Source organism: Anas acuta, chromosome 3 (assembly GCF_963932015.1).
Source record: "Anas acuta chromosome 3, bAnaAcu1.1, whole genome shotgun sequence".
Classification (NCBI taxonomy): Eukaryota; Metazoa; Chordata; class Aves; order Anseriformes; family Anatidae; genus Anas; species Anas acuta.
In genome coordinates this window covers 51,775,428-51,787,552 of record NC_088981.1, presented here as the reverse complement: position 1 = coordinate 51,787,552, position 12,125 = coordinate 51,775,428, and the positions used below count along the sequence as shown (strand labels likewise).

Here is a 12,125-nt window from a genome sequence, read left to right as displayed (position 1 = left end):
CCCTTCTTTTGCCATTTCTCGTCCACCACTCCGAAGCCAGGACTCGACACCCTGTGCTGCCAGTCCCGCTGGGCCACAATTCATCGTTGCTCCTCGTACCAAACCATACCTTTCCTTGCATGGCCACCAGCCCCCTCAGGCTCACTTCCCTCCCACGTGGCTGTGTAACCAACAAACATCCAGAATTCAGCATCCAGATGTGACCGTCTCAGGAATCCTGTTTCTGGCAAGCTGCCGGCCCGTCCCCAGGCACTTGCTGTATCCAGGCTGTGCAGGTTCCTCCGCGAGCACAGCTGCCTCCCATATGCTCCAGGTCTAAAGGGGAGAGCCAGGTCTGCTTCCAGAGCTTGAGGTAACAGGCAGGATACTCAAGCTATTTCCAACAAAACAGCCTCCTGCTGATTCAGGTGGCTCGGTCGCCAGTCCCTATACTGATGCCTGTTCAGGGACCTTCACATTAACGAGTACCAGGATATCATAAATGCACAAACCTTGCACAAGGATGGGCAGAAGACTTCAGTGTCTGCATTTACTGTGACCAGAGCAGGTGTTTGCTGATAGTGAATTTAGCATTTAGCATCTCAGCTTCATAACTGAGACAAGAACACAAACGTAGCTTTTACAAAATGAGTTCAAGTGCGAGTCTGTACAAGGCATGTGGTTTACTGATTTTTCATTCTGGCTCACTGAATACTATTACCTATCTTGAATTTAATGGATTTTTTTTTTCTTCACAGTTTTCTGAAGTATCTTAATTGTACGTGCGTATTTTATAGAAACTTATACCCAAGTTGCCATTTAATTCTGTAATTAGCTCCTTTAATTCATATCAAAAGCTGAACATCCGTCAACAACAAATGAATCATCATGAGCAAATCTAACTCTGAAGATTAATCAACCATCAAAAAGTAACTTACAGTGAGCAAGCTGAAAAAAAAAACAACACATACACACATTAGAACAAATTGGTAGTTGTATTTTATTTAATCAATGAAAATCTACGTTAAAAACACAAAATCAAATTCAGTAACCCAATACATTGGATTAAAGAAAGCTTCAAGCTTTTAAGCACAAGCCAGAAGTCACAGTCTCAAATGAGAGTTTCAGAGGCCAAAGCAATACGCTGGAACAAAGGAGGATATTTAGGTGGAGTCATGCTCCTTGCACCGTTAGCATGGTTTCAGGTGCAATATATATTTTTAGCTGTCAGTTACAAGAAGCTTTTGTATTTGTTTTATAGTTACGGTTGTTGCATTGCTTACCTAGGCCCTGGATTAATGGAGAAAACAAGCAAGTTTAAGCACTTGCCTGCCCAATTACTACCAACAGACAATTTACATTGTGATAAAGCTAGCTTTATTTAAATGAGGTTCAGACAAGAGTTAACTTTACATATTATTAACAGCTTTGGAGCTACAAACATAAGAATCAGGATTACACAGGTCATGCTATTGTTATTTCATTTTACCTGCTGCAGTCATTGCAATATGGCTTAACGTACATAGGTACACAATTTGTACAAATTCAGCCAAGTTTGCACTTGTGAGGTGTTATTAAGAGCATGATTAACTTGCAAGCCAACTTAAACCTGTGGAAACCAACCGAAGTTGTTGGAATTGCCCAAAGCTAAGGGGGAAAGCTGCCACTAACAATGGACAAAGACAGACTGGATTGTTTGAAACCACATTGTTTGGCTTTAAATATTTATATAATTTGCTCTGAGGTAAGGAAAAATCTTTTGATGCTTCCACACAGGGCAGCACCAGATGGTGCAATCACACCAGTGCAATCAGTCGCATTGCTTGCTGTATGTGCAGCCCCAAGGAGAGGCAAGCACCTGCCATAACAAGAGCATTTGTACACTAAAAGTTGTTTTTAAAATAAATTACTATACAGGTAGGATAGTGAGCTATTGTTCAACTTGGTGGGCATCGGTTTTCACAAAGTGCGATCTGTAACCTTCACTTTAGAAATCAGAGCTGTGACTGGTACCCTGTGTTTGATTTTAATGTAAACAAACAAAAGGGAAGACCTACTCCTGTTAGGGACAGACATCCCAGGACTCTCAGACTTGAGGCCTCTTTCTCCTTTAGATCACCCAGCTCACCCTGGTCTGCAGCTGTTCTCAGTCCAATCCACCTTAGGTGAAGACTTTTAGGATTTCAGCACCCCAAACTTCTCTTCTGTCTTTTGCAATCCAAAGCAGAATTCACTACCTGCCTGGATGTTAGATGGTGCGGGTGGAGGAAAGACTTGGGGATGAATGGGGTAGTGACCAGGACTGAGCAGGATGTGATTTAGGTGTTGTGGTACAGCTGAGGTTGCTGTATGAGTAAGACAGCAGGGAAATAATAAGTCTGGAGGGTTCTCAGAAACCTGGGAGGACTGCAAGTTGAAGTGACGTTGGTCAACACAGTTGGATCTGACACAGGTCAGGGCTCTCCTTTTGTCTTTAGAAATACCATAGTTCTACATTAAAATCAGAACTGGGCTTAGGATATACATATAAATATTCAAAGCATGACAGCCAAGTTTTGGAGAGATTTTACAAAGGGAAAAACCTGGAACAATAAATAGGAAACTACATGTTATCAAATTCCACTCCACCAGTATCCATTTCCTCTCCAGGCTACTCTACAAAATTCCTTTAAGGGTACGCCTAAACGGTACAGAAGTATCATAGCTCTACAATAAAATCAGAACTGGGTTTAAGACATACATATAAATATTCAACACATTACAGTCCAGTCCTGAAACCTGAAGTCTTGAACAACAGAAAAAGAGCATTCTCAATCTCCTTTCAAGCTACGCTGTAGAAGTAATTTCTGACTAAATCAGGCCTGCGCAAACACAACTGAAGGATGGATGGAGATACCTGAATGGGACTGAAAGGCAGCAATCTTGAGCATCTTGCTCAAGGATTTGTGCGTGATCCAGTTCCTGCTGTTTGCTAGACATATCTGCTAGTCAGCCAGAAGTCTCGTGTGTTCTCATCAGTCAGCTCTCCTCTTTCCCCTCAGCACAGAAGTGGAGCAGCAGCTGTGGCCACTTGTAGGTCAGATCAAGGCAGCTACGGAAGATGTTTGGGGGTAAGGGAGACTGCAGAAAGGAGGTAGGGGATTTGGGGATGAATGAAGGGATTCAGGAAGTCAGGGCTCAGACAGGACACGTTAAGTGAGGGGACGGTAATAACTGTGGCACAAATTTTAGTGGTCTGTCCATTCACTCAGTTGTGCATCTCCAGTCTAAATGGGATATTTTGGGCAGAGGCAAATGACCTTTGAATGGAACACGTGTAGATATACCCAACGTTAAAGGCATTGTTTTTTAATGACAATGACAAAAAACGTGAAGTCTTCAAAAGAGCAGATGTTAACATCCAAGAATACAGGGTAGTGAATTAAGCTCCTGGTTCTGTCACAGGATTGTCAGTTGTTCTCTAGGACCAGCATCTCTCCAAACGCCACATGGATACTTAGCACATCTGAAAGTAAGAAGACAGTACAAAGAAAACCCTGTATTAATGACAACTTACTCTCAAAATTATCTTATCTTTCCCAAGCAGTTTTAGAAATGAATTTGAAGACAGTCACATGGCTTAGTCAAGCAAAAACAGGAAATAGCAAAGAGAAAGACTATACTTATCACCTTTTCTGATTTGGATTTCACCGAAGTATAAAGAGCTTTGGGAACAAGGCACTTCAAGTTTACCATGTAAGGCAACACTCACCTCTAAGTAAAAAAAAAAAAAAAAAAGTCTGTGGATTAAGTCTTATACACATCTGTATGGCATGTGTTTAACGTATCTTGGAAAACTGGAAACTACATGTTCTACCTCCCAGAAATACCACCCTAAACCACAGGTCAAGACAAAGGCCTTTAATGTGAGCACAGCTGTACAGAAAACAAACAAGGTGTAGAGTAGGTGCATATAGGGAAATCTGTGGCCTGTTGGTTGAAACGGGGAGTGCTTGTCTTTCACTGGAATTAAAAAAAAAAAAAAGAGAGAGGAAAGATACAACAGTTGTAGAGAGTGCAAAATCTACTTTGGGGAGAAGAAGAAATTACTGGCTGAAATTGCTACTTACATTCAAGGCCTCAGGAGCCAACGAGTTCTGACTTTGTGCACCATCACAAGACGTGCCTCCTTCTTGGCAACCATCATCCTGCCACGTCTGCATCTTCCCGTCCTCCACCGGTAGGTGACGTTGTTCTTCCTCCCTTTCTGCACACGTTTGCTGACCTCTGTGTTGGTCTGAGATTTCTGTAACCTGCCCAACCTCCTTTTCCTTCAGTTTTAGTGGGTGTACGTCTTTGGTTGAGTCTTCTGAAGTACTTAGCTCTAATGCTGATTTCTGAAGTCTTACACTTTCCCTTGAAATGTCATCAGGGGTAGGCACAATATGAAGAGAATTCTGACTTTGTCCATCTTCCAGCACCTCACAAGTTAACAGCATGTCTTTTGTTTTTCCTACAGTCGCATGAATTTCTGCAGACTCTATTAATGTAGCATGTTTCTCTACTTTGGATTGCTGGAGCTCTTGTTCCATACTTGACATCTCTTCCTTTTTTACTAGGAACTGGTGATCTGCATGCATGTTTTCCAGAAGTTCAGGTATAATTGTACCTGATGGGCTTTTCCCTACGGTCTTAATGTGCTGCTCTGACTCAAAGGCCTCTTCTGTTTCCGCAAGTTTGTTAACAGCCGTCTGGATGACATTCAGTACAATTTTTGTGCTCTGGGACTCTATAGTCCCAGAAGGAACAACATCCGCCTCAAATTCCGCGTGGGTGAGGGAGAGACCATCGCTTAAAGGAGCAGCATGCTGTTCGGGTAGTCCAGTGCTCTGGGGACTCTCTGGTATTCCATTCATGTAAGCGGGACTTACTTGAGGCTCGGGTGCTTCTGCCCTACCAGACCGTGCACTTTCACTGCCTGAAGAGTCAAGGGTGGTAAATGGGACCTCATCAGAAACCATTTGCTCTGGTGTGGTTGCCAAGGGCTCTGCAGTTTCGGCTGTTGTGTCTGTGGGCGTGACGGTTTCTGCCACGACATGCTCTTCAACTGCTGCAGCTGCTACAGGCACAGGCATTTTCTGAGCCTCTGAGCTCTCAGCTGATAGGAAGGCTGAGTCGGGGTGCTCCTCCTGCGCAGTTAAAACCTCTTGCTGGACAGCTGTTGAACAACATTCATCACCCCTCACAGCTTCCTGTTCTCCAGATTCAAATACTTCTTTGGCTCCTTCCATCAATTGCCCATTTATGCTTTCTTCTTTCTGAAGGTCTTGACAGTTCAAGGTTTCTACAAGTTCTTGTGCTGTTTCTGCAGACCTTTCTTCAACTAAGCTGCTTTGTTTTTCACTTGTCTTAGGACTTATGTCAGTGAGGGGAGTGCTTCCATTTTCAGTGATACCTAGGCACGCTGATGCTGCATTAGATACGCTGTCTCCTTCAGTCTGGGGGGTGGCCTCAGTAAGAGCCTTATCGCTTGGGGAGTGTGTTTCAGTTTTAAGCATGGCATCTTCTATTTTTCCTTTGATTTCATCGCTCTGGGAGAGGCTTTCAGTTGTTTCTGTGTGTTTTGTCTCTAGGATGGGGACAGGATCTTTTGTCACTATCTGCCCAACATCCCCATCCCTAACACTCTGCTCAGCAGCTTCTGCTGCTTCTGAGGCTGTGGTTTCAGAGATAAGGGCACAGGTTTCTACCTCATTCTGCGTCGGGACCTCAACAGCAATGACTTCTGTGCTTTTTACTCCAAGGAGTGCAGCATCTTCTTCCTCTTCCTGGGCAGGTGCCTTGCTAGGAACTCTTTCAGTACAAGTTTGCTCTTGTGAGTCTAGCTCAGGAATTTTGTCTTGTCTTTCAGGTTCAACAGGGACCACAGTGACAACTGCTTCTGTACACACTGGTCCTGCGGTGAGAGTTTCATCCTCTCCTTCAAGCTTCACGGGCTCTTCACCTGGAAGCCCCAAGGCAGAGGTTTCATCTTCGGTCTCGTTCTGCACCTGTGGAGAATCGTAACAGATCCTTAAAGAAGGGTACGAGCAGGGAGAGACTGAGAATGTTCTCGGTGAAAGCACCAGAAGAGGTGACCAGGAGGAGAGGAATGTTATAAGGACACTGAGATTAGCAGGTCACCAAGATCGCAGCACATCCAGTGTGTCAGGACACAGTTCAGGAAACAAAGGGCAGCTTAAAGCAAGGGACAGCTGACAGCACTTGAAACCAAGACAGCCAGAAAGGTGGTGGAGACATAGGTAAGAAGATAGGAACACATCAGTCACAATAACTTCTGTACACACATAGAGATAATGGTATCATTTATTTTCCTGCCTTTGCAGAAGTGTCTCAGATACAACTGTATCTCTGCCTATGACTGAAGATACCACCTGCTATGTCTGGTATCATATGCATCACAGCTGCATCATGTTTTCATATAATATCTTCAGTCACAGCGTGCTGTGCCGGAGCCCCAGTGGCAATCGTTTTCAGCACCTTCTGATCCATGCACACCATCTCCCACCCCCTTTCTGCAGCCATTGCATCCACATCACTGCACATGAGCAACAGTGGCTGCTCCTTCTGGACATCCGTGTCTGTCTCACTAAAAACAAACTTCAGATGCCTCATGCTGCACAAGGAAGGTCTTTCACAGGACTATTGCCACAACCTGGCTCTAAATCAAGTTAACACTTAACTCGAGTTAACTCTAAATCAAGTTAACACTTGCTGAATTTTTCTTTGACAGATCAACCTTAGTAGCTTATGTAATACTTACTGCAGCCTGGACTTCTGGAATACATTCGTCTCTCATCTCATCTACTGTTAACTCTGTTAGGGGCAGTTTCTCTTGTTCTGAAGGCTCCTGCTTTGTTAATGGCTCTTCCTCAGGAGTGACAGTTTTGCTGTCTTGTGATGAAGGTTCCTCAACTGTCCTCTGCATTTCAGATATCTCTTGATCTTCTACAATTTCTTCCTCACATGCCTGCCACTGCCTTTCATCTCTCAATACATCCACATTTTCACATCCTTCTGTGCTTTCTTTCACTGCAGCAGATAATTCACTTCTTTCTGAACCTTCATGTCCTCTCTCTTCAATTTTATCTCTGTCCTGAATGCTCTCTGCACTTTCCGGGGGCTGGACATCATCCTCTGTGTGTTCTTCTCTTTTCAAGGACTGATCAAGCAAAACTGTTTCCTGACCTGCAACTTTCTCATCTGTAGCATCATCCTTCACTTCTGACTCAACTTCTTGCACTGTTGTAACTACAGTTGGTGTCATGGTTCTTTCACTAACCATCTGTGCTACTTCTGATGACTTTACTCTTTCAGCAACTTCGTGAAGAACTTTTTGCGTCTGCTTCTCTAATTCTTTCAAATTTTGTTCAGTGGCTTCTACTTCTTGTACTGGCGTAACTTCTTCTGTAGTATCTGGGGTTTCTAACAACTGTGAAACAGCAGAAACCATCTCAGTTGTCTCCTCAGCAAAGGATACTTCCATTGTTTCTTCAGCACAGGAAGCTTCAGCTGTCTCCTCCAGAGCCGTCACTGCCTCTGAGGTTAACTCTAGCTCACTTGCTGTGGTATCATCACTAAGATCCTTTCTCGTCTCCGGCGCTGTCTTAGCGACTACCACTGCTTGTTCTACAACAACTTCTGATTCAAATGCTTTCTCAGTTTCTTTCTCTTCCTCTTCTTCTGCCTGCTCAATGCACTCTGTCAGAGCAGCAGATATCCATGATGGTGACCTTTCTTCAATACTGGTAACAGCTCTTTCCCCTTCCACAACAGTAACAGTGACTGCATGTACCAGCCCTTCACTGGGTTGCTTAACTTCTAGGGTGTCTTCTAATTTTTCTGCTCCTTCTTCCTCTGAGGTTTGTTTTTTCATTGCTTCAGCATCTTTCACTTTCTGGGCTTCAATTTTCTCTTGCTCTGCTGCTTCATATTCAGACAAAGGAACAACAGCTGGAATATCTGAATCTTCCTCAGTTGTTTCTGCCATGTCTTCTCTTGCTTGTTTAAGATGAGTTGGTTCTGGCTTTCCATCTGACTTTTTCTTCCTACGGCCAGGCATAAGTTTTCTAAATGGAACCCATGATTCATCTTTTCCAGGCTCACCATCCGATGTTGAATGTTCCAGGCTAGATCCCACAACAGAGTCTTCGGTTCTCTCTTCCATTCTGGTTTTGGATTTCCTTCTAGGAGTGACTAACCTTTTAAATGACTCCCATGTTGAAATACCTTCACCTTCAGACGGGCTTCCAGCTTGTTCTGGAGAGGAATTCCCTTGTCCTTGATCACTCTCCTGAGAACTAGTAAGAACTGCATCTGTTGCTGTTTCTTTGCTCTGTCCAGATTCTTCTATTTTTTGGCCATCTTGACCAAATTTATGCTCAGCTTCTTCATCAGATGATGATGATTTCCTGGCTCTTTTCTTTGAAGAACCTACACATATAAAGGCTTCCCAAGACACAGAGGTGTCAACCTTTCTTTTGGGCTCTTCTGTGACTTTCTCTGTTTTCTGGTCCATTCCATTTTCTTTTAATTCTACCTGACTTTCTTCAGCTGCATTTTCAGTTGCAGGCACTGCAGTGCTCTTTGTCTTATCAATTTCTTCTTCTTTATCACTTTCAGAAGGTCTTCTGACACGTTTCTTGGGAGTCACCATCTTTTTAAATGATGCCCAAGGCGTAACACTTTCTCTTTTTCTCTCCACATCTGAAATTGCAGCATCTTCATTTTCAGAGACCTGCATTCCATCTGCAGATTTTTCCAAAGAAGGAATTTCATTCAGCTCCTCAGGAGAAGAAGCAGAACTCTCCACCTTTTGTTCTTCTGGGCTATCTGGGGAATCTGATAAGTGTTGAGTTAGTTCTCCCTGTTCCCCTAACTTAGATTCTTCTCTTTTGCCTTTATGCTTCTTTCCAGACAGTTTTTTTAATCCAGTACCCGTAAAGAGTTTCTTTAAAGGACTGCCTTGTAATTTAGTTTTTTCTTGAGAAGAGAGCAGTTCAGCTTCATTTGTGATACCTTCTGGAGGCCTCTTTCCAGCTGCTTCTTCAGGAGCTATTTCTGTGGTTATTTCACCTGGTTTGGTACTATCAGTCACAACTTCGCCAATTTTGCCTTGTAGCCCTTCATCAGTGGGTTTGACTGATCGTTGATCATCCGCGGTATCAAATGACTGTTCAGAAGTAGAAAAGGACTTTGATCCAGCAGCCTCCAGAGTCAGTTCTGTCTCATGGCCTTTGCTTGCTGCCTTCTCTGTGGTTTTATCATGAGCTTCTCTTTGTGCTTCAGTGGCATCTTCTGCCGTGGGTGACATTTTCAATTCTGCTTTCTCTGATTTTTCATCAAACGTTTCTTTCACCAGTGACACAGGTTTACTTCCTTCTATTCCTTCAGACTTTTTAAACTCTTCACTAGTTGCCAATGAAGATCCTGCTTCGAGTTTCTCTTCAGAGGATATTTCAGTTCTGTCACTTATTTCACACTTTCCTGTTGACTCCAGATTTTCTCCTACAGGTAGGACTTCTGAGGATGCCTTCAGTTCTCCATTCACACTGTCTGTGATTACAGGGATTGTTATTAGTGGTTTCTCTGTCACTTCACTTTCTTTCTCTCCTTCTTCAGTTTTTTCTTCCTTTTTACCAATATTTTCTGTGACTTCTATTAATTTACCTTCTTGATCTTCTTCAGCTTTTTCCTCCTTTGCACTTGCTGTAGCAACAGTTGTCACTACATCCTGCTCATCATGCTCTAGTAGCTTTTCCTTCTCACTTGCATCAACTCCTATGTCTGTTTCAGTCTTAGGCTCTTGTTTTTCATCTTCTGTTTGTTCTTTCTCATGTGTTTCAATGGTTACTGCTGTCACATTATTCTCTTCAACTTGCTTCTCAGACTCAGATTTCTCCTTTTCACTGGTTTCAGTTGTTAATGTTGCCCCCTCTTTTTCTTGCTCTTCTTCTTTTGTAGGAGATGGTTGTTCATCTTCTTTGGGCTTCCTAAAACTCTTCTTTTTTCTAAATCCAGCCAATCCCTGAGAAAAAAATTTTCTTAATGGTGATGCAGTATCATTGGCTACAGCAGATGACTGAGAACTAATCTCATTTGCTTCTGGTGTTTTAGGAGATTCGTCTTCCGTTTTTTCATTTTTCAGTGCATCTTTGGTGTTGTCTTCTGCAGAGGGTGCATCTTCAGGCATCACTGTTTCTTCTGAGCTGACTTCTTTTTGATCATCAGCTCCTTCAGTGACTTGTGTTTCCTTTTTTACAGTAAGCAGCTGAACTGGTTCTGATTTTCCTGTCTTCTCTTTCTTCACTGTGAATCTGAATCCAACAAATTTAAAAACCTTTTTAAAGCCCAGATCATATGACGGTGGCTCAGATGCTTGTTCAAGGTCTTCTGCATCTTCTTCCGAAGATGGCAACTGTTTAACTACATGAGCATCCTCTTTCTCAGCATCTACACCATCTTTGGTGCTTGAGTCAGATGGACTTGTCTCCATAGTTTGGGTGTCTTCCTTCAGAATTACACCGGAATGTTCTGTTTGTTCAACTGTTTAAAAAAAAAAAAAAAAAGAAAAAAAAAAGTTAATTTTCTTCTTGATTTAATGTTATATTATACCTTTAGGTACAGATATATGCTATCTTTCTACAGTTTTATCAAGCTTTCCTAAACATACATGTTCCTTTATCTGCATGCCTCTCTTAAAATTTTTAAGGACTAGTTTTTCTGATCTAAGATTACTGTAATTCCTTTCCTTTCTCACTTCATTGTAAATATCCTTTCAAAGTTTATATGCAAATGCACCTTTAGAGCTCATTCTCTTCCTCTCTTTTGCAGTATTTTTCTTCTTTTGGAATTTAACACAAACTTAAGAGACAAAAAATTAATTTCTCTCCAATCAATACTCAAAGAACAACATGTGCAATTATTTCTGAAGTAAAGCTCAGAATCCTTTCCAGGTAGAAGGAAACCTAGAGGGGTGGGAGTGGTGGAGAAATGTTGACTTAAAATTACAGCAAGAAAAGGAAAGCTCATTTTACAGCTCTGTCCCAAAAGAATGGTAAGATGTTAAAATGCCCATGGGAAATTCCCTATTTTTCTGAAAACCTGTAAAGCCCAGAACAGTTACATTACAACGTATTTGCTTTAAAGATTGTGAACCTTGGAATTCTCCCATACATCACATCACTGCTGTTGCCAGACCGAAACCTCATACGTAGCAATTCCACACCGCCTGAAAATAACGAAGTTGTTACTATGCAAGCAGGTAAAATTCTACCCTCCAGTTCTCACACGTCTGTGTTTGCATTGCCGCTTTCTTGAGCACTATTTGAGTTTTTCCTTCAGGACACTGGCAGCCAGCCTCTCAGTCTTGCTGGGACAATTTAAGCATTATCACTCCCTCTAGCCATGAGCTGCCTAAATTCACAGACTAGCATATAAATTAATCCCCCTGAAATACAGCAGTTAAAAAGCCAGCACACATCCATTTAAAAGCACAAAACTGTAAGCTCTACATACCCCTAGATAAGTAACATGTTCTTACAAATTATTAACAAACTATTGTAATAAGCCTAAATGCAAGTTTAACATTTGTTTGAAAGAATTTTGGACCAAAAAAAAAATCCAATGTTAGTGGCAACATCTTGGGAGAAGGCAGTGCCCTCATCTTTACATTGTGTACGTGCTACTTTGATGCCCAAGGGCATGCAGGAGACAACTTTCAAAAGTACATGCATCACTGCATTCCCCAAAATGAATTTGTTTTTATTTGAACCATCTTCACGTTGGATCTAACTGCTGTGAGCCTTCCTTTGCCAGGGACTGGACCAGCTGAGCTCTAGAAGTACCTTCCAGTTTAGATGCTTCCCTGCCTCTGTTTGCTTGCGACCTCTTTAGAAAGAACTGCATCTTTATAAGAGTATACACAACATGCACTAAGGTAAGGCTGAAACACGACTATATAATAAGTAAAACTAAATCTACAAGTACACTGCCTTCTAATAGCTACATAGAGGGCAAATTATGTTTATATTCACTATCAGCAGCGTACTGGTTGTTGCTTCTCAACAGACATAAGCTTTTTTTTTTTTCCTCCTTATCTAGCTGTT

General features: G+C 42.2%; 1 protein-coding gene across 5 annotated transcripts in view; it reads right to left on the bottom strand.

The window, feature by feature from the left end:
* Positions 1–955: 955 nt before the first annotated feature.
* Positions 956–12,125, bottom strand: part of AKAP12 (A-kinase anchoring protein 12) — a 31,676-nt gene continuing 20,506 nt past the window's right edge. For all 5 annotated transcript variants that reach the window (XM_068677089.1, XM_068677088.1, XM_068677091.1 and 2 more), the window contains 3 exons: positions 6,782–10,563; positions 4,089–6,008; positions 956–3,484 (listed from right to left, as the gene is read on the bottom strand). In XM_068677089.1, the coding sequence (XP_068533190.1) occupies positions 3,476–3,484; positions 4,089–6,008; positions 6,782–10,563 (5,711 nt within the window). In that variant the 3' untranslated portion in view covers positions 956–3,475. The remainder of the gene's footprint in view (positions 3,485–4,088; positions 6,009–6,781; positions 10,564–12,125) is intronic.